The sequence below is a fragment of the Plutella xylostella genome, chromosome 29 (genome assembly GCF_932276165.1).
Source record: "Plutella xylostella chromosome 29, ilPluXylo3.1, whole genome shotgun sequence".
Taxonomy (NCBI): domain Eukaryota; kingdom Metazoa; phylum Arthropoda; class Insecta; order Lepidoptera; family Plutellidae; genus Plutella; species Plutella xylostella.
The window spans coordinates 1,249,432-1,271,908 of NC_064009.1; the positions used below are offsets into that span (position 1 = coordinate 1,249,432).

The 22,477-nt window shown below is 39.2% G+C and overlaps 3 protein-coding genes across 4 annotated transcripts in view; 2 read left to right on the forward strand and 1 right to left on the reverse strand.

Moving 5' to 3' along the window:
• Positions 1 to 22,477, reverse strand: part of LOC105386252 (85/88 kDa calcium-independent phospholipase A2) — a 50,788-nt gene that overhangs the window by 19,210 nt on the left and 9,101 nt on the right. The window contains exons 9-16 of the mRNA XM_048631710.1: positions 21,561 to 21,652; positions 20,824 to 20,994; positions 20,026 to 20,150; positions 18,792 to 18,935; positions 18,318 to 18,461; positions 17,861 to 17,993; positions 17,236 to 17,381; positions 10,517 to 10,632 (exon numbers count right to left, since the gene is read on the reverse strand). Of these exons, the coding sequence (XP_048487667.1) occupies positions 10,517 to 10,632; positions 17,236 to 17,381; positions 17,861 to 17,993; positions 18,318 to 18,461; positions 18,792 to 18,935; positions 20,026 to 20,150; positions 20,824 to 20,994; positions 21,561 to 21,652 (1,071 nt within the window). The remainder of the gene's footprint in view (positions 1 to 10,516; positions 10,633 to 17,235; positions 17,382 to 17,860; positions 17,994 to 18,317; positions 18,462 to 18,791; positions 18,936 to 20,025; positions 20,151 to 20,823; positions 20,995 to 21,560; positions 21,653 to 22,477) is intronic.
• On the forward strand, positions 1,869 to 5,974 carry LOC105386250 (trypsin, alkaline B). Of its 2 annotated transcripts, none has more exons than XM_048631708.1 (4): positions 1,869 to 2,015; positions 4,808 to 4,988; positions 5,066 to 5,315; positions 5,629 to 5,974. In XM_048631708.1, exons 1-4 carry the CDS (start codon positions 1,985 to 1,987, stop codon positions 5,926 to 5,928), a joined length of 762 nt encoding a protein of 253 aa, XP_048487665.1. In that variant the 5' UTR covers positions 1,869 to 1,984; the 3' UTR covers positions 5,929 to 5,974. The 2 variants fall into 2 exon arrangements, with proteins under 2 accessions (XP_048487665.1, XP_048487666.1); XM_048631709.1 differs by lacking the exon at positions 1,869 to 2,015 and adding an exon at positions 4,317 to 4,459.
• Positions 6,821 to 8,941, forward strand: LOC105386251 (trypsin, alkaline B). Its single transcript, XM_011556768.3, has 4 exons — positions 6,821 to 6,962; positions 7,573 to 7,747; positions 7,920 to 8,172; positions 8,612 to 8,941. The coding sequence occupies exons 1-4, from the start codon at positions 6,932 to 6,934 to the stop codon at positions 8,900 to 8,902; spliced, it is 750 nt and encodes a 249-aa protein (XP_011555070.3). The 5' UTR covers positions 6,821 to 6,931; the 3' UTR covers positions 8,903 to 8,941.

Genomic DNA, 22,477 nt, shown 5'->3' on the forward strand with positions numbered 1-22,477 from the left:
CCGATCACGTGGCACTGAATTGATTACACTTTCGATCTCACGTAAAAACACGGGCACTTTGGATTGCACTATTTTTGACGTAGGAGGGCGGTACACAGCTATGAGATATAGCCGCATACCTCGCACCTCGATGCTGCCTGCCAGGGACTCGAAGGACGTCGCCGCCGCCGCCGCCGCCTCGCGCTGGAAGGCGTGCTCCTTGCGCACGTACACAAGGAGACCACCACCTTTCTTCGTTTGCCGACACACTGCATAGGCCTCGTATCCGGGTATGGGGTACATTGACACGTAGTCATCTTTTAGGTTTATTTCAGAGAAAATGATTATATCTAGGTACTTAGATCCGTCGCTGAGCTGGGTTAATATTTCATTATAATGTTTTTTCAATGATCTTACGTTTAGATGGCATATGTTAATATCTTTACTTCTTTCATTTCTTAGGTATGTTAGCCAGGTACTTGTATTTTCAAAATTAACACAATAGTTTTGTGTAACATCATTGCAGTTGAAAACCATGAAAAAGAGTTTAGCACTTGCTTAAGCTGGGATATAATATATATTATGAGTAATATAAAATAACGTAATTATTGTACCTTCATCCTGCGACTATCTTATCAAGGTCAGCCATACTTGTAACTTGTATTGTTTTAGCATTTTCAATTTTCTTGCACAATATGCGGCCGTTTTTTACCCATATGTATTTGAATGTCGCTTTTAACTTTTGCTTAACATTCCACAGGAGATCTCTGTTGTGTTTCGTTAGATCTTCGTTAAAGAAAATGGGCGAGTCATCATTCTCGTCGGAGAAAATATCCTTGTTGCTACGTAGAAGTCCTCTTTTCCCCATCCAGAGGTCACGGGCTGCCACGGAGCGGAGTTTCACAATGAGAGGGGGAGGGCGGCGGCCGGGTACTGGACGTCCCAGCCTCCAGGCCCGCTCCACATCCTCCAGTTTAACGTCCAGTCTTTTGGCAATTGTTTGCACCATAGACAAGGTATTCTCTTTGTCCGCCATCTTCAATCCAACGATTTCGATATTCGAAGATTTCTCCGCCTGTTCCAAAGCTTCCACTCGTTGTTGCAGTGACTGGTTGACCTTTTCTAGGTTTTTAAATCTATTTGATAAGTCCTCAAATTGGTTTTGTTGCTTTTTAATAATCTGCAATAACTCATTTTGTTTGGTCACCATTTCGTCATATTTCGCCGCGTAGAAGCTGGTGTCTTCTCTGATGTCCATTACCACCTGCATTTTCTTATTCAGCTCCACCAGAAGAGCTTCGACAGATACGGCTTTGGGATCCAAATCTAGAAGCAGCGAGGAGCTTGGGGTGGCTGAACCTTGCTTATGTGGTGAATCCAATGTACACAATTCACATATATTATTATCATTTTTAGCACAGCACAATTTATGATAAACTTTTAGGCACTTCTTACATGTGAACTTCTCCTCAGTCTTTAAAGGTACAATCTTATTACATTTACCACACTTAGTACTAGGCGCCATCACGGCACTCGTGAAAATGTGAGCACAATGTGGGTAGAAAAACAAAGAGTAGAACGCGCGCGCACAGGTATTCACTCGACGAGCGCAATCGGGCGAATGAAATGCCAGTATCGATACTACATCTCTATTTTAGAGCAGGAATCGGTAAACTACGACACTACCGATAGAATCGACCCTAGCTGCTAAAACAAGAAGAAGTAAGTATCTATTGTTACTTTTTTTTAAATAATATTATTTCGTCAAGAATAAATAAACGACACAATACTTACTAAAGTATCGACCATTGAAAACTAAAAACAATTTTAAATCTAATACTAGCATGATCAGTAATTTACTATGGAAGCTGATAAATTTGTAAATAAGATAAGTAGGTATTAGGGAATCGCCCAGTAGATAAGAAATAATCGGATTGAGTGGACGTAGTATATAAAACAATTAACTACAAACTTGAAATGATTAATGACAAACTAAACAAACTTCATGGCTACCCGGGCACTCCTTCTTCTAATTGGTAAGTTTGATTTTACAATAAAATGTATGTGTTTAGAACACATAAATCTCTACATAATTATTATTGTCTCACCATCGAACAATATGAAATCAGAACTAAAGTAAGTTTACGGTCCTCTTATCAGAGCTTATAAACATAAGTTTTTGATTTTCGATGTAACTTTGTCCTAATATCGCGGCTTGTCCCTGCTTTTCTTGGAAGCCTCTCTGTGTTTTTCTAACATATTAGAGATCTGACAAGAAATCCTTCGCTTTCATCGTTCAGAATAACGAGAAAACTGAATACATGTACCACCAGACAACCTGGTGCCGTAGAGGTTGCAATAAATAACTCTCTTTCTCGCCACAGCGACTGCGTCGGCAGTGGCGGCGTCCAATCTGATCGTCGGTGGAGCGGACGCGAGCATCGAAGCCTATCCAGCCATCGTGGCGATTGAGTACCTCGACCTCAAGACCACTATTTGGAGTCAAGCTTGCGGCGGAAACATCCTAAGTCCGACTTATGTTCTGACAGCCGCTCACTGCGTCGTGTAAGTATTTTTTCAAAAAGGATGAGCGTTTCATATCAGATTATTTTTGTGTGAATAATCTTTCTTTCTTTCTTTAGCGAATCTCCGATGCGTATCCGCGCTGGATCCTCCTACCTCGAATCCGGAGGAACTGTCATCAACGTCAAATCTTCCCTCGTCCACCCTGACTATCATAAACTCGTCTTCCTCGACGCTGACATCGCTTTGCTGAAGCTCGAGAAAGCCCTGGTCTATGGACCAGGCATCCAGCAGGCAGCCATCTACGCTCAGGGTACTGAAGTACCGGACAACTCTGCAGTGGTGCACGCTGGTTGGGGATTCATTGAAGTAAGAATTTCAATCTTATTACTCATCATTATCAGCCTAACATTTACCTTATTTCTCTCGCTGAGTTGATTTGAAGGAGCGCTAGACCTCATTCACTACCGAATCTACCAATAAAATAAGAACATAGCAGGGCCGAGTTATATGCTAAATATAGCATAACTCAGCAGAAGCATAGCGAAAGCATATCTGCCAAAGCGAAATCGATGTCTCTGGATGATGTCGATGACTCTGGCGGGATGTTTTCCAACAATATCTATCATTCGTTAATTGTTTCATCAATTCTTTACTTATCTACAGCGCGAAGACGTTGGCGATCCATCACCAATCCTGCAAGACGTGACCATCTACACTGTGAACTACGATGAGTGTGCTCGTCTGTACGGCACCGAACAGATCACGGAAAACATGATTTGTTCCGGATTCCTCGGCACTGGCGGCAAAGGCCCATGTGACCAAGACTCTGGTGGACCGATGTATTACAATAATGTACTTGTGGGCCTCGTGTCTTGGCATTATGGCTGTGCCAGTGCGGAATACCCGTCAATTAATGCCAAAGTGTCTGCGTTCACTGACTGGATCGTGGCTAATGCGGTGTAAGTTTTGTATTTACAGTTTATTAAATGGATTGTGATTTAAATTGTACTGACCGATGTTTTTATTGAAAGTTAAGCTCCTTTCATCATTGTTTCCACGGATAAACAATGTATTTAAGACGAAGAAAATCTCACTAAAATTAACCAACTCCATCAAATCGAATCAAACACTGCCAAAATAAACAAATAGCACTTAGAAACCTACTGCGAATATAGGCCCCTTACAAGACTGGAAGGATACTGCCATAATCATAATTGAATAGTTATTCTCAGAATGGTTACAATTCAATTTATTTATCTGATTATTATCAATCGATTGTATGTTTTTCCTAAGATAATCTCTTATTAGTAAATACTAGCTCATTAAAACCATTGATTAATCAATTGAGTGGTATACATCAGAATGTCGATACTCGATACCTTAACAAAAAAATCTAATAAAAATGACTGACTGAAATACCAGTGATAATCCAAGAATGAGAAATGGCATTTGGCAAATGGCATTTTATGAATAATAATGTACACGAAAAGGCAGTTAAGTATACCTAGTAAAAACGTTACGTCCATTTTTTTATCGACAAATGCCAGTATCGATACTACCCATCTCTATTTTAGAGCAGGAATCGGTAAACTACGACACTACCGATAGAAACGACCCTAGCTACTTAAACAAGAAGAAGTAAGTACCTATCTATTGTAACTTTTTTTTAAAATAATATTATTTCGTTAAGAATAAATAAACGATTCAAGACTCATAAAAGTATCGACCATTGAAAACTAAAAATAATTTTAGATCTAATACTAGCATGATCAGTAATTTACTATGGAAGCTGATAAATTTGTAAATAAGATAAGTAGGTATTAGGGAATCGCCCAGTAGATAAGAAATAATCGGATTGAGTGGACGTAGTATATAAAACAATTAACTACAAGCTTGAAATGATTAATGACAAACTAAACAAACTTCATGGCTACCTGGGCACTCCTTCTAATTGGTAAGTTTGATTTTACAATAAAATGTATGTGTTTAGAACACATAAATCTCTACATAATTATTATTGTCTCACCATCGAACAATATGAAATCAGAACTAAAGTAAGTTTACGGTCCTCTTATCAGAGCTTATAAACATAAGTTTTTGATTTTCGATATAACTTTGTCCTAATATCTCGGCTTGTCCCTGCTTTTCTTGGAAGCCTCTCTGTGTTTTTCTAACATATTAGGGATCTGACAAGAAATCCTTCGCTTTCATCGTTCAGAATAACGAGAAAACTGAATACATGTACCACCAGACAACCTGGTGCCGTAGAGGTTGCAATAAATAACTCTCTTTCTCGCCACAGCGACTGCATCAGCAGTGGCGGCGTCCAACCGGATCGTCGGTGGAGCGGACGCCAGCATCGAGAAATATCCAGCCATAGTGGCGATCGAGTACCTCGACGTCGAGACCACTATTTGGAGTCAAGCTTGCGGCGGAAACATCCTCAGCCCGACTTATGTTCTGACAGCCGCTCACTGCGTTGTGTAAGTTTTTATTCAAAAAGGATGAGCGTTTGATATCAGATTATTTTTGTGTGAATAATCTTTCTTTCTTTCTTTAGCGAATCTCCGATGCGTATCCGCGCTGGATCCTCCTACCGCGAATCCGGAGGAACTGTCATCAACGTCAAATCTTCCCTCGTCCACCCTGACTATAACAAACTCGTCTTCCTCGACGCTGACATCGCTTTGCTGAAGCTCGAGAAAGCCCTGGTCTATGGACCAGGCATCCAGCAGGCAGCCATCTACGCTCAGGGTACTGAGGTTCCGGACAACTCTGCAGTGGTGCACGCTGGTTGGGGATTCATTGAAGTAAGAATGTCAATCTTATTACTCATCATAACTAGCCTAAGATTCTCCACTTCAAAGAGCGCCATATCACAATCCACTGCCTCTCTGTTCTAACCAGTACAGGCTACCTGTCTATAAAGTCATTGGTCCAAGGGGCTGGAGAGCGTAGGCCAAGTCATCATTTTCAATATGAATACTGTTATTTCTTTCTTTCATATCTTCAAGTGCGAAGGCGGTATCGCTGGACGTTATCGATAAATCTGGCGGTATGTTTCCCAATAATCCATCTACCATGTTTTGTTATTTATTAAATTAATTATTTACATATTTAAAGGACGAAGACGATGGTGATCCATCACCAATCCTGCAAGACGTGACCATCTACACTGTGAACTACGATGAGTGTGCTCGTCTGTACAGCACCCAAGAGCTCACAGAAAACATGATTTGTTCCGGATTCCTCGGCACTGGCGGCAAAGGCCCATGTGACCAAGACTCTGGTGGGCCGATGTATTACAATAATGTACTTGTGGGCCTCGTGTCTTGGCATTATGGCTGTGCTAGTGCAGAATACCCGTCAATTAATGCCAAAGTGTCTGCGTTCACGGACTGGATCGTGGCTAATGCGGTGTAAGTTTTGGTATTTACAGTTTATTAAATGGATTGCATTTATTACATTACCAGTTATGTTTTTTTTTTTATTGAAAGCTGCTTTCTTCCTTCTTGTGATTGATTGTTCCCATGGATAAACCATTGAAGACGAATACATTAGTAAACACAAAGACTAAAATGAATGTTTAAACACTAACAAAATAAAATTTTCAAGAACTTGAAAACACACTGTGGGAGACATAGATAGACTCCTCCAAGTCTGGAAGGATACTGCCATAATAAGTATTGAATACCTATGTAGTAATTTTTAGGATTGTACTTTTTTTATCTGATTACTATCGTATGATTGTATGTTTTTTCTGAGATATCCTCTCATAAGTTAAACAAATTAGGTGGTATACATAAAAAATCGATACCTTAGACGAAAAAACAAATTATTAAAATTACTTGTTGAAATAACACAGACTAACCTATATTTTAAGAGTGAGAAGCGAACCGCTTCATGTTTCCGAGAATTCACACGAAAAAAACAAGATATGAACTGAAGAAAATCGCAAAATATCGAAAGGAATATGTATAATATCGATCTCTTTTTTAGACCAATAGATTCGGTGCACTACGATACTATCGATAGACGCCCCTTGACTGCAAAAAGTATCGATAATATCTAAACTGATAGCAAAAAGTCTCGAAAGTATCGACAACAGTAAAAAAAATCGATAGTATCGGTACGATTTTCATATTATCAGTTACGAGAAGTCACGACGACATCGACAGCGATCGGATGTAACAATAGATCGTACATAACACTATTATCGATAATAATAATATGAACTATTAAAAAAGAAAATCTATTTTTGGAAATTATTATGTTAATAAGCTATTATGTTTTTGGAAAAGATAAGGTTTATTAAGTATTCTGGGAATCGTCAAGTAGATAATAAATAATCTGATGGAGTGGATGAATATAAGACAGTTAACTAGAAACTTGAAATTATTAATTAAACACAAACAAAAAAAAACACATGGCTATATTGGCGCTTCTTCTTCTAACTGGTAAGTTTTTGTAAAGTTAAGTAATTGATTTTATAAATATGTAGGTACTAAGTTTATATGTGGGGACATCTCAGTAAGTCTCAGGGTGAAGAGTGGTCTGTATGGAAAACACTAAACCGCCTCCGGGCTGGCGTTGCCCGGACGAAGGACAATTTAAGGCGATGGGATATGCTCCCAGCCAATGCCAGCACTCTATGCAGTTGCGGAAGCCTCCAGACTACGTCACACCTTATAGAGTGTCCTAATGCCCCAAAGTGCAGTCAAGGAGACCTGATGAAGGCAAATGATCTCGCAATAAGAGTAGCAAAACACTGGAGGAAGTTAGATTAGTGCATTTACACGATTGAAGAAGAAGAAGAAGTAAGTACCCAGTTAAGCTCACAATCGAACAGTATAAAACGATTGACTATGTCCTAAAAGCAGTCAACCACATCTTTCATCTTTACCAAAGCTTATTTGTTTCAATCTGCTCAAAGGATAGTCTAACTAATCCATGAGACAATTTATTTCACCATATTGTACCTATTTGTTAGTATATAAGCTATGTAACTTCCGATCTTGTTTGTGTACAAATATAGAATATTATATATAACTTTCTATCTCTCCACAGCAACTGCCTCAGCAGTGGCGGCGACCAACAGGATCGTCGGCGGAGCGGACGCCAGCATCGAGACTTATCCGGCTATAGTGCAGATTGAGTACCTCAACTCCACGACTTGGAGTCATGGTTGCGGCGGCAACATCCTCAGCCCGACATATGTCCTAACTGCCGCTCACTGCGTCGAGTAAGTATTTGTTCTCGAAAAGAATCGTTTGATTTTAGTTTTTTTTTGTTATTTTATTATTTCATCCTTTCATAGTTTATCTGACTTGATTGAGTATCTCGGACGTATTCGTCACTTGACTAAATTTATACCACAATCGCCTATTCTCACATAATTTGCCAATTGTTTTTAGCGAGGATGATCCCATGCGTATCCGCGCTGGAACCTCCTACCGTGAGACCGGCGGCACCGTCATCAATGTCGAATCCTACCTCATCCACCCTGACTACAATAAGTTCGTCTTCCTCGACGCTGACATCGCTTTGCTGCGCCTGGAGCAAGCCCTAGTCTATGGTCCAAGCATCCAGCCGGTAGCCATCTACGCTCAGGGTATTGAGGTGCCGGGTAACTCTGCAGTGGTCTTTGCCGGTTGGGGAGATACTCAGGTAAGAATTTCTTATTAATCATCATAATATTCTTAGTAATCATCATAATTTCTTATTAATCATCATAATTTCTTATTACTCATCATAATATTCAGTCTAATATTGTCCATTTCGATACAATGGACTCATTTAAGGAGAGCCTGAAGACCATCCTTGGCTTTCCATTCCAAGTTCAGTTGTTCAATCGGACGGCGTTTCAATCAATGTTTGTCTATCCATGGTTGTATATACTCTTCTGCCTTTACGGTTATCGGCAGTCCCACCACTAGCTCACACGCATGCTGGTAACCGCAAACGGCCTATACCCCCACTCGAGAGCAAATAAGTATGTTTCAACCAGAATGAAGCGGAAAGTTTGACCATAAAATAAGCCAGTTCCTTACCCATTTAACAAATTATCTCGTTACCCATTTGTTCAACAAATTCAATCTATCCACAGCCCGATGGCGAGCCATCTACGATATTGCAAGACGTGACCGTATATACTGTGAGCTACGAGCAATGTCGTCGTATATACGGTAGAGAGGTCACACACAACATGCTATGTGCAGGCGTCTTGGGAGTGGGCGGCAAAGGCGTGTGTTTCAGAGACTCCGGTGGCCCACTGTACTATGGAAATGTACTGGTAGGACTTCCGTCTTGGCATTTAGGGTGTGCCAGTAAGAGGTACCCGGGAGTTAATACCAAAGTGTCTGCGTTTACTGACTGGATCGTGGCTAATGCGGTGTAGTTTTGTTGCTCGGATGATTAAATCGGTGGTTGTTTAATAGTATTGTGTTTTTATTGAGTTTAACGGTCTTATTCATAAAAAAACCTTAAAGTAGGTTTACTGAGCTCAATAGCTACGGAACACTTTAAGCCTATTTGAGGTTTCATAAAAATCTCTATTCATAATCGTTCTGTAAACCTTCAGTAACTATAGTGATGCTAATAGATTTCACAGACCAAACATTTTGAAATTTACCCTATTAAGTTGCCGGTCTGACGAAACCATAAACAAAAATAGCGAAAACTTTCATTCATTTATCAATCTCTATTATCTATGTTAGCCACGGCGCGGCACTTAAAAAAGTTTACGTTGGCTTAAAGGCGCAGTGGCCAAGCCAAAACCCACAAAAAAAAATTACTTAAACTACTAAATTTACGGCAACTTATTTTCAGCAAATATTAACTCACAACAAATGTGAAATCGCCAATAAAGCAGAACAGCTGTTGACCGGCCGCCATGTTTTTGTACAATAGGAGGTTTACGGAAGGTATATAGTAGGGTCCAGCCAACTTTAGCATATCAAGGTTTTACGAATCAGTTGGAGAGTTCTTTAGCGCTATTGATCGTTTATGAATAAAGTTTTTTTGACATTTGCTTATAGCAGGCCTATAGGTCTCCCGTAACTTTTTATGAATAAGACCGTAAGGCTGTTATAGAAATTAAAACTAAACCGATTATAATAATATAATGGTTGCTGTAAGCAAAAAGCGTTAAAGAAGAACTAGCTTGCTAGCTGCACAAAGTGTGCCCCTTACCCGAAATACCTATATGGCTTATGCGACAAAAGACTATCGCCCAAATTCATAGAGCTATTTGCCACTTTAAAATAGGTTTAAAATTGATGTTGTGATATAAAATTTTCACCTTTTAGACTGGCGTAGAGTCGAAACTCGTGAGATTCAAAGTCAGGTTACCTTATTTTAAATTCACAATAGTCTGCTATGTATGAGGGTATAATTTCAGTCGTCAACAGACTGTCGTTCTCTTTGTTCTGTAATCCTACTACTAGTCTACTACTAATATTACCTATAAATGCGAAAGTTTGTGTGTGTATGTTTGGAACTTCTTCTCGTCAAAACGGCTGAACCAATTTTGACGAAAATTTAGTATGGAGTTAGCTGATACCCTGGTTTAACACATAGGCTACTACAACTTCATCGGGGTATTCTCACGGGAAAACTTTTTTTTACGGCGAATCGAAGCTTGCGGTAACAGCTAGTAAGAGAATAAATCCTGTTATCGGTTTAGTAAAAAAACAGTCATCAGAACCTAATACACAGTAAAAAATCACAATTATATACGGCATAGTAAGCCATGACCATGACTACTGAGCCGATGGTCCCGGGTTCGATTCCCGGCTGGGGCAGATATTTGTTTAAACACAGATATTTGTTCTCGGGTCTTGGATGTGCCCGTAAAATGGCAATAGGCCCGCCCCCTATTACATTGGGACTAATATAACACTCTGGCGAAAAGTGGGTGCAGCAATGCACCCCTGCCTACCCCGCAAGGGAGTACATTAATACAAGGCGTGAGTGCGTGTGTGTGTATAGTAAGCTAGGAGATATTACTCACCTGATCAACGAGTAGCCCTCCGATGGCGGATAGGCCCCACGCGAGCCGCGCCGTGTCCCACAGGCTCTCCGGCTTGAACACGTCTATGTCCTTCAGCTTTATCACCGGGATCAAACCTGGGACAATATAAGATGGGTACACTACATAATTCCGAATTACTTTTTTACGAATATGAAAATAACGATTTTTAAAATTTCGAATTTCATTGTTCCGAATAATTCACAATCCCGAATTTTAAGTTTCCGAATAACGAAAATCACGAATCACGAATAGTTTATAAACGAAATTTCAAACAACACATTTATTAAAATGACGAAAGTCAATTTTCCGAATATTATTATTTCGATGTTTCAAAAGTACGATTTTTTATTATATCGAATTGTTAAAATTACGAATCCCGAAGTTTTAATATTCCGAAAATACAAATTCCCGAATGTTTCTTAGTTAACAAGAAATGGTTATATGAATAATGCAGCATAATGCGTATAAAAACAATATTTTTAAGCTATATTATGTGAAATGTGTGTGTTTCGCGTGGCAACACTGGTGTCGGACGGTTTAATTTTGTTGATCAGAGTGTGTTTTATTCAAAAATATTGTCATAGCAGTGGAAATTTTAAACAGTGATTTATATAAAAGACTTAAAAGTGTTGCGAAAATACGAAAAAGCTATTTGCGAGCTTAGAAACTAGTACATATAAGTGTAAAATCAAGATTTCCTACCTGGCCCAGCAGCCGGTAGAACAGTGTCCAAAACTTACAAATAGCAATTGAAACAGTGAACATATCATACACGCACCTCTGGAATAAGTGACGAAGCCTGAATAAAACGGCATTTGTGAACAAAATAGCAAAATATGTGAAATATTACAAGCCCACCACGCAAGTAAACAAAATCACGACATCTGAATTTGAATTACTAAACTAAGTTCTTTGATACGTTTACTCGTAAAGGTAACTTCGAAGAAGTACTGCTACTCCCCACTAGGTGGCGCTGAGAATTGTAGAGCCGATCAATAGGAAATTGTAGAGACGATTCATAGTCAGTATAGAGACACCAAAAATAAATATAGAGACGAGGCTGGGGTATTTGTAGAGTCTTCCTTATCAAGAGGTAGAGTCTTCTGTAAACAATAGTAGAGTCTCAACTGAAGATAAATAGTTAAAGAAAAATCAACAAAAAATGTCGGAAGAACTTAACGAATTAATAAAAAGTCTTAGAATTCAGATCAAAGAAGATATGGTGGCGGCATTAACGGATAAACTGGAAGAGAAGTTGAAAGATAGCGAAACGAGAATCATAACTCTAGTTAATGCTAACACAGATGAAAAAATTTTAAATATTCAGCAGGAAGTCGAAAATCTAAAAAGGACCAATGAGGAACACGAAGAACGATTACGTACTCTCGAACGCCAAATACGTCAAAGAAACCTTGTGCTCTTTGGAGTGAGCGATGAAGAAAATTCATACGAAGAATTAGAGACACTGATCAAAGGCGTGATTGAGGGAAGTTTAGAAGTCACTCTTAATGCTTCCGAAATAGAGTTTGCCAGACGCATGGGCAAAAAATCTGGAGAAAATCGCCCTAGACCTATAGTTTTTGCAGTCACAACTTTGGGAAAGAAGATTAAAATACTTCAAAATAAAAACAAACTAGAAAACACTGGATCATATATCAAAGAAGACTTTCCGCCTAAGGTCTTAGAGAAAAGGAAAGTGCTACAAAAACAGTTACAAGAAGAAATTAGCAAAGGAAATACTGCTAAAATTGTATATGATCGACTGATAGTTATAAACAAAAGTAACAAAAGAAGTTTATCTATCAGCCCTCCACAAAAACAACAACAACAAGAAAAACCAATTGCTAAAACAGTAAACAGTAACATACAACCAAATAAGAAACAAAAAAATGAAAATCAAAAAACTCCAATCAGGAACATCACCACATTTCTTTCCACGTCAAATAGCCAAAAGAAACAAGATGCTGAAACTAGAAAAAAACCTGTAAGTGAAACTTCAAACCCAAAGGCATCAGATTGACAATCAGACGAGCATAGCATAAAACAGAAAAACAACAAACAAAAAACTTTGAATAAAAATAACGTCAAACAACAAATACGCCCACATCTGTTGGCCACAACAACAGTTGAAGACCACAACCCCTCAATACATACCAGAACAGAAAAAGAAAACGAAAAAAACCCCAAAACTCTCCCAATACGGCTAGTCACCGCGGGAGAAAATGACTGCAACCTTCCAGAAGAAAGTAAAATATACATAGCAACATACAACGTAAGAACTCTATCCTCAAAAGAAAAATTAATTGAACTTTCAAACGCTATACGAAGCATAAAATACGATGTTATTGGGCTCTCAGAAACAAGATTACCAGATTGTGGAATAAACGAATATGAAGATTTTATAGTCTGCCACAGCGGGAAGACAAAGAAAGAGTATGGCGTAGGTTTTTTAATAAAGAAGAAATATAAACATAATATAATCAGCTTTGATGGTCTTTCCGATAGAGTCGCATTATTAAAGATTACAATAGCAGACTTCCCAATGTCAATCATACAAGTGTACGCTCCGACAGAGGCCGCTAAAGAAGAAGAGCTCAAATCCTTCTACGAAACACTCGATGCTGCACAAGAGCTAGCAGGGAATAACCTCATCATCATGGGTGACTTCAATGCCAAAATCGGAAGTCCAAAACCCGAAGAACAACTCACAATGGGAAAGTTTGGATATGGCAACAGAAACGATAGAGGTGAAATACTGATAAAATACGCTCTTGAAAAACATCTTGTTATTACAAATACACTCTACAAAAAGAACCCAAAAGCCAGATGGACTTGGATTTCACCAGATGGTAAAGTTAAAAACGAAATAGACTTCATACTATCAAATTTTCACCAACGATTCAACAATGTAGAAGTACTGAACAGAGTATACTTCCACTCTGATCACCGTCTAGTCAGAGCGACGATCTCTTTAAGGCATTTTAAAAAAAGTAGAGTACATTTTTCTCACAATAAAACTTTATTAAAAAACGAAACGGAAATATCGAATTACATAAAACTCGTGGAAAAACAAAAAGAAGAAATGAATCTAAAAGACAATGATACTCCGCAAACCTACTACAACCGATTGGAAAAATGTATAATCGACAGCTTGGATCAAACTAAAGGAACACATACAAAAACGAATATTCTATCTGAAGAAACAAAAAAATACATACATCAACGTCATGAATTGCAAAACCAAAGACCAAGGACAACTGAAATAAAAGCTGAGCTCTCTAAAATCTACAAAGAAACGAGCAAACGTATCCGAAAAGATTACGAATTACATAGATTAGCTATAATAGAAAAGTACCTTAATGAAAGAGGCAGCGTCAAACGAGCGCATAAGGAAATCAACAAAGGAAAGTCATGGATACCAAGCTTATGTAAACAAACAAAAGTCACCACTGATAGGCGGCAAATATCAGAGACGGCTACAGAATACTACAAAGAACTTTATAGCAGAAAAGACAAAAAATGCAGCGAAAGAAACTACAGACCAAGAGAAACAGTCAACGAGCAAATAAAAACATGGGATGAAATTGAAATTATCAATCAAATAAAACGTCTAAAACTTGAAAAAAGCCCTGGACCAGATAAGATGTCAAACGAAGCTATAAAAACGGCGCTACAACTACTGGCAACACCTATAGCCCACTTATTCAACCTAATTTCAGCGACGGGAAACGTACCGAAGCAATGGACTGAGTCTCATATAATACTGCTTTACAAAAAAGGTAATCCAGACGACGTGTCAAACTATCGTCCCATCAGCTTGTTATGTAGTCTGTATAAGCTCTTCTCGTCATGCCTGCAACAACGGATAAATAGCTCGATAGACGCATACCAACCGATAGAACAAGCTGGCTTTAGAAGCGGTTTCTCGACAATAGACCACATACACGTAGTTGAACAGGTAATCGAGAAATACAAAGAGTTCAACCGACCATTATATCTAACTTTTGTCGACTACACCAAGGCTTTTGATACTATCTCACATAGCTCAATATGGACCGCTCTTGAAAAATGCGAAATAGAACATACTTACATAAACATCATAAAAGATTCCTACTGCACCAGCGTGAGTAGAGTTAAGACGGAAACTACGGGCCCTGAAATCCCTATACAAAGAGGAGTGAAACAAGGAGATCCCATCTCCCCGAAACTTTTCATAACAGTGCTGGAAAAAATGATTTTCGAGAATCTACGATGGAAGGATGAAGACGTGGGCATAAAAATTGGAAAAAGACGTCTCAGCCACCTCCGTTTTGCAGACGATATAGTTCTTCTATCAGAGAATCACACAGAAATGGAATACATGACACATTCTCTACACCTAGCTAGTAAAGAAATAGGACTTGAAATGAATCTACAAAAAACAAAGATTATGACGAACTCTACCAGACGTCCTATTACGATTGAGGGCAATAATCTTGAATACGTGGAGTCCTACATATATCTAGGAAAACAAATTTCTTTTAGCGAGAAAAGCAACATTGAAGAAGTTAACAGGAGAATATCCAACACTTGGAACAGATACTGGTCGCTCGCTGAAATATTTAAAAGTCAAATGTCACTGCGACTGAAAAAGACAGTAATGGACTCGTGTATCCTCCCTTGCTTAACTTACGGAGCACAGACATGGGTATTTACTAAACAAGTGATGCAAGCCATTCGATCATGTCAAAGAGCCATGGAACGCAGCATGGTTGGAGTCAGAAAGATTCAAAAAATACCTAGCGCCAAAATCAGAAATCAAACCAAGGTAATAGACTTCCTAGAACATGCCCTAAGGCTAAAATGGAAATGGGCAGGACATATCTCAAGACTTACGGACAACAGATGGACAAAAGAAATAACACAATGGTGCGGTCCATGTGGTAAAAGGAAGCGAGGAAGACCTTACCAGCGCTGGGCTGATGACATCAGACAAGTGGCTGGAGACGCATGGATGACGACAGCGCTAGACAGAAGCGAATGGCATAATCTGGAAGAGGCCTTCACCCAGAAAGGGGTTCTCATCAGGCATAAATAAGTAGTAATTTTAATTAAAAACAAATTATAAATGTAAATATCGGATATGTAATAAATTAATATAATATAATGATTTTAAATACCTTTTATGGAATACTGCATGCTTTTAATTAATTAATTAATACAATTTATAATACAATTTATTTAAGAGTAAAATAATAAATTACAATAAGTACTTAAATCAATAATTTTTAAATGTTTGTTAAATATCATTTTTTCTGCATGATAATAGCATAAGTTTCTTTTGGTGAGAAATAAAAGGCTTTTTTATTTTTTTATTTTTTTTTTTTTTTTTTATTTTTTTTTTATTTTATTTTTTTTTTTATTTATTTATTTATGTGAAACGCTCCGCTCCGCTTCGCTGCGCTCCGCTTTGTTTTTCGATATCTATGTGCACCTAACACGCTCCTCCTCGCTTTGCTCGTCGTCGCACCTATCTTTAGATTTAGGTCCTAAGGTTTTAAAGTTTAAACACCATAAAAATCCTAGCAATTGTTTTGCTCTAAATTTGAAACGCTCCGCTCCGCTTCGCTGCGCTCCGCTTTGTTTTTCGATATCTATGTGCACCTAACACGCTCCTCCTCGCTTTGCTCGTCGTCGCACCTATCTTTAGGTTTAGGTCCTAAGGTTTTTAAGTTTAAACACCATAAAAATCCTAGCAATTGATTTGCTCTATATTTGAAACGCTCCGCTTTGTTTTTCGATATCTATGTGCACCTAACACGCTCCTCCTCGCTTTGCTCGTCGTCGCACCTATCTTTTGGTTTTGGTTCTAAAGTTTTAAAGACGTTTATGTTTTTTTGTCAAAATCACGAATTATCATATTTCCGATCGGGATTTGACTTTTTCGTGATTATAATAAATCGGTATTTTATTTTTCGTATATTAAAGTAATCGTATTTTTTAACATTCATATATTTAACAATCGTAATAACAATATTCGTGATTATAATATTCGAAATTATAATTTTCGTGATTATTATAATTCGGTATTTTAAAAAATCGGTATTGCAATATTTCGTAAATTACATATTCGGGGTTATTAAATTCGGAAAAAAGTTTTTCGGAATATTTGGGTGTTCCCATATAAGATATATTATGCAATAAGACCACGAATATGGGTTGCGTGGAACGCCCTCCGGCGTGCTTGTGGTGGATGAAGAAGGTCGAATATCGAATGTTGTGGCACTCCTTGGCAGAGGCCTACATCTTGTGGTGAGCGTTTAAATACGGGCTGATGATGACATTATGAATGCTAAATAAAATTTCATCAATTAGTTTATTCCACTTATAAATACATACATACAGTATGCTCATATGAGTAGGTACAATGCACTTTGCATCTTGAAGCTGAGGTTTCCTGACGATGATTTCCTGTACTATAAGAGTGATGTACCTAAGCCATTGTACTTACATTCCAACGAACTCATTGGTACTGACATGTACCGCCGGGATTTGAACCCGCATCTCCAGCTTGAGAAGCGAGCGCTTACCTGACTGAGCTACCACTGCTCTTATAATATAAACCATCCTCTCACTATATCTATTTGAAAACCCGCATAACAATCATACGTCATAATCGTAATGAAGAAATAAAGAATATTCTATGTATACAATAATACCTGTGCCACAAGACACGACGACCTTGAGGTTGGTTTTTTCCGCCTCAGCCGCCTGTCCCGTCGCCCGGAGCGCGATCCTCAACTCCGAGAGTTCGGTCAACGCGTCCAGCGTCGGGTTGTTGCCTATGAGGCCGCCGTCTATGTATCTGTGGACAAGTGTGTAAGGATAAATATAAATTTAGGTTAGGCCTTTCACTCGTCAAGTAGATCTGAATATATTGGAACTGCTACATAGTATGTACTACATACTATGGCTTATGGCAATGGATCGAACTTGAGTCTGATTCTTGCTACAACCTGATATCCAATTCCACGGGGAAAGGCATCTGACAGAACCCTTATTACATTCGAATAAGCGTAGTTTTTGTTTGTATCAGATGTCTTTCCCGTGGAATGGGATATAGCGGACATAGCTCTATGATCGCTTAAGTGCCAGGATCACAGTTATCAGGCATACAGTAAATTACAGTAAGTACCTCGAGCGCATAGATTTCAAAAATTCTCTTTCTATAGTCTAAATTCACCGAACTCTAAGGAGCGCATAGCTTCAAAGATATCTCTATTCAGTCGGCACTACTCGGCACAGTGACCAATCATATTCCCCTATACTAGAGGCTACATTTACCTGCCAAAAGCTCGGAAGTAAGACGGCGCGGCGCCGGTGGCCCTCGCCGCTTGCCACACCAGCTGCTCGGAGGGCGGCGGCGGCGGCGGGAGGGACACTACTGACACCTGGTCGCCTGCTTCTGCGCCGGTTACTGGGGAAATGTATAAAGAAACATAAGTTTGAAAACTGTGGCACAGTTTTCTAAGTAATGTTTTTTTAGTTTTTTTTTTTAGGGAAAGTCGATAATAAGTGTTATTTTCAGGTATATTCTGTTGGATAATCGGTGTGAATGAGGGAATTAATGTCTGATTGACTGATTGGTTTACTAATTTAGCACACTATGTTCAATGAATTGATCACGATAATCGATAAACAGATAGGTAGACTAGACTAGCAGCCTAGTAATATCAGAAAACGACCGACGTTAAGTCTCCGCGGAATTTAAATTGACCGAATGACTGATAGTATCACTAACCTGGCACCCCGTGGTATTTATCCATGATGGTCTGTGCATCTTCGTAGTTTCTGAACATGTGTAGATCGACCGGCTTTCGGTCCGCAATCACACACAAGATCATCACTTTAGGGTTCTTTATGTCCGCCATTACTGTCTCAGTGCCTGTGTGAAATAAAAGGGGTTTAAAGTGAATTTTAGTTTGCTGAAATAATAGATATAAGCTAACTCGAAGGTATAACATATAAACTGGATTAATCCTAATATTTCATCATGACCTCATATCATTTTAGCAATAGTTGGTTAGTTATAAGTTATTTTAATCAGTAAAATTTCATTATAATTTGATACAATGCCGCTTGAGTGTTATTTATTGTATATTTAAACATGAAATTGGTCCTTCGAGCCGGATATGAACCTGCAACCTATGTTTTAAACCCGGGAAGTGTCATGGGAAACCTTTTAAGAATGATTACAAAGTGATAATGAACTTACCCAGACAGTCCTTCAATATAGTCTCCAGTGCCTCAGACGGGTAGGGTCGCATGCCCACAAACGCATACTCTTTCATCCTGAAGTATAGTTTCTGACACTCACGTAGAGTCTTGCCTGAGGCCAACGCCAGGGCTAGAATTCCACCTGCAAAGGTAGGAGGTAGAAGTAAAGTATTAATTAAACAGGAGAGGAATGAACTATAATGCTATAGGCCACTAGCGAAAATTCATTAAATTTTTAAGGTATAAAAATTCGTCAATACCGGCTAAATTTTTGCCACACACTCTAAGGCCTTGGTCTCCTATTTGCGCCGCGGGTCGCGTCTAGCGTCACGCCGTAGGCCGCGTCACGATGCTCACTATAGAAATGTACTGATGCGGTCTCCCTCACACGCCGACGTTGGCGCGTAGACATAATGAGCATTGTGACGCGGCCTACGGGGGTGACACTTGACGCGACCTACGGAGTAAATAGGAGACCCGGGCCTAAGGGCGGATTCGACCAACGTCGAGTAACTTTTTAATCACGAGTAAAGTACCAGTTACTCGCGAGTAAGCAGATTTTGCATTCTACCAAACCTGAAACCAAGATAAGTAGCTTATGCCAAGAATAAAATGTTATACCGCCAAAATTGACCGTGTAACGAGCTTATCCGAGAGTAATTTTGTAATGGCGGCAGCACATCAGCTGATTAGAAAACCGTCATAATGACATATAAACACATCTGTCAAAACATAAACAAAAGTACGTTAAAAGGCAAATTCTCAGAATAACAACAGCGATTAAAATCTCAAAACATAGACAATTTCATACTATTATAATCCATTCAAACTAAGTTGGCATGTCATTTCTATTGCATGCTTTGAAAACGCAGCTGTTTTTATTTTAGTTGTAGTACAGATTCGTTCCTCGTTCATTCAATTAACCATGGTATAACTTGGTAGAATGCAAATGTACTTATCCCAGATATTTACTCGCGTATAAATTTTATACCGGGATAGTTATTCTCGTGTAACGTGATGTTTGGACGAATCCACCCTAAGCTTCATAGTCGATTGAAGTTCAGTGAACAAAAGAGGCAAGAACCCACTCTGTGCAAACAGTTTAATCGTAAGAAAGAGTCATAGGTGAAATATAAGTTGAAGAACATGTAATGTTATTAACTGGACTGCAACATAAACAGCCCATGTATGATTAAATTCTAAATTCATAAGCATAAAACATACAAACTTACCCGTGCTAGTGCCGGCGACCCAGTCGAAGCACTCTATGATGGGTCTTCCGATGACTTCTTCTAACGCGATGAGCAGTTGGATGAGGACCAGACCTCGAATACCGCCGCCGTCCAGGCAGAGCAGGCTGGAAAGATAATCAGGCTTCTTGGTATGGGTAATTGAGACTGCGCGTCGATTTGTTTCTGCACGATTTGAATCTGCACAACATTATACGAACTTTCCACTTTTACCCTTAGCATCAACAGTAATGGGATTAGGACCAGTGTATGGATTTTACAGCTGTCATAGGGCTCATGCTATACAGTTCACAAAGTATAGGGGGCATTTCGACAGGGGAGGGAGGTTATCAATGCCATTTCGGGAAAGACATGTCGAGGGGACATCGACAAAGCGACAGAGAGTATCTAGAATGGATAACGGAAAACGGCACGCCGTGTAGTGCCCCCGCAGGGTAGGTACTTATAGGAGGGATATGTAGGAGGTGTCTTGGTCGTGAAATGGGGCTGCTAGAACCTATAGAAGGCTTCAAGAAACGAATTTAGGGGGGGTACGACGTTGTAGTGCCCCCGCATGATAGATACTTATAGTATAGGAGGGATATCTATGAGACTTATTGGTTGTGAAATGGGGCTGCTAGAACCTATAGTACCTATAGAAGGCTTCAAGGGACGAATTTTCACGCTTGGGGGGGGGCACGCCGTTGTAGAGCCCCCCTATGATAGATACTTATAGGAGGCATCTTGGTAGGTTTCATAGAAAGACTTATGGGCGGGGGCATCAAGGGGGACAACACTCACCGTCCGCTCTTGCCCTTAGCATCATCAGCGGCCAGCTCCATACCAGCAGCTTGAAGCATATCAGACAGCACGGCGCGCGGGGGGGCACGCGCCACGCTCGGGGGGGGCACGCCGTTGTAGTCCCCCCTGGCGGCGCACCATGAACCGCAGGAGGTCATCTCGGGGGGGCATCTGGGGGTTTCACTTCGGATGAGTCGTTTGTTCGTTCGTAGAAACTTTTTGCCTGCGTGCAGTTTTGTCTTTATATTTTATGTTATGACAATGATATGGTTTGTCTCCCTCTAAGCCTAAAGGCCCTCTGCACCACCGGGGTACCATAGGACAGCAACAACAACATGGTTTGTCTAGCCCTATAGTGTGCGACCTTTCATACATTGTCATACCATGGAATATAAATACAAAACTGCGCTGCATAAAGTTTCTAATGCGCGCTCGCTCTAACTATGTTACAGCACTGGCAAGTCAGAGAGGGGGTAGAGAACTACTTTCAAATAATAATATTTATTCAGAACACTAGTCGTATAGGTAGTATTATAACAGAGGGTCAACTCTTACTGCTAAAGGTAGGAGAAATACCGCTCTGAACTAGGAAGTAACGGAGCTTTTCCTGTGTTTAAAACCCTGAGGGTGTGACTGTTATTCGATTTTCGACTTTTCCTTTCAAGACAGAGAGTTTTGAGTTTTATTACAGGTAGCCATGTCATCATCAGTGAATGGGGTAACCAATATAAACTGACCTCTGAGCGCCAACAGCGTGGAGGGTATACAGGATCTTGTCATAGTTGCTGCTAGACATCTCCACTGGAATCGAGTGACGCGCTGTGAAACCCTAAACAATTACAAATTAAATTAAAATAAAATGTAACAAAAAAGGTATTTTGTTGTAAGCTGAGGCGATTTCTTGGGTCTGAGACCTAGACTCACTTCGGGTCGTTAGGCCAGCGGAATAAGTAAGTGGGCCATGATGACATAACTCAATAAACATTCCAAACTTTCATTCAACACCGGGGTTGGAAATTCTTTAAATAAAAACATTCATTTCATTTTAAAAAGTCACGTAACTAAGGCGTTGTAATTTTGAGATCAAATACACAAGATGCGATGTAATTATAGATAGATAGAATATTATTTATTTGTACAGACACATAAATTAAACTTACATAACTTAAATACTAACAAATATGTAAAAAAAATGGCGGTCTTATCGCTTAAAGCGATTTTTTCAAGATAAAGATAAAGAAACATTTATTTGACACATAGACAGCAACAACAACAAAAAGAAAAATACAGACTTAAAGAAAAGAAATACATATACAAAATAACAAGGCCAAAAAATTAACATGAGACAAAAACAAAAATACAGGCAAAATATAAAACAATAACACAACGGGTTGCTGTCCGGAGTGTCGAAACGGCACCAGCTCAGCATGAGCTGTGGACAGTAAGGCCACAGCGCTGATTTTCAGGTGGCCCTTTTAAGTGACCTCAGTCACGTACACGAGTACCTACTTAACTATGTACAAACAAAAAAAATAAATATATAAGTATAGGTATATGGGACTTGTGTGTTGTGTGATTACTGTTATGAGAATAGAATAGAATAGAATACTCTTTATTTTGCACCATTAAAGACACATTACAATTCACAACTTAT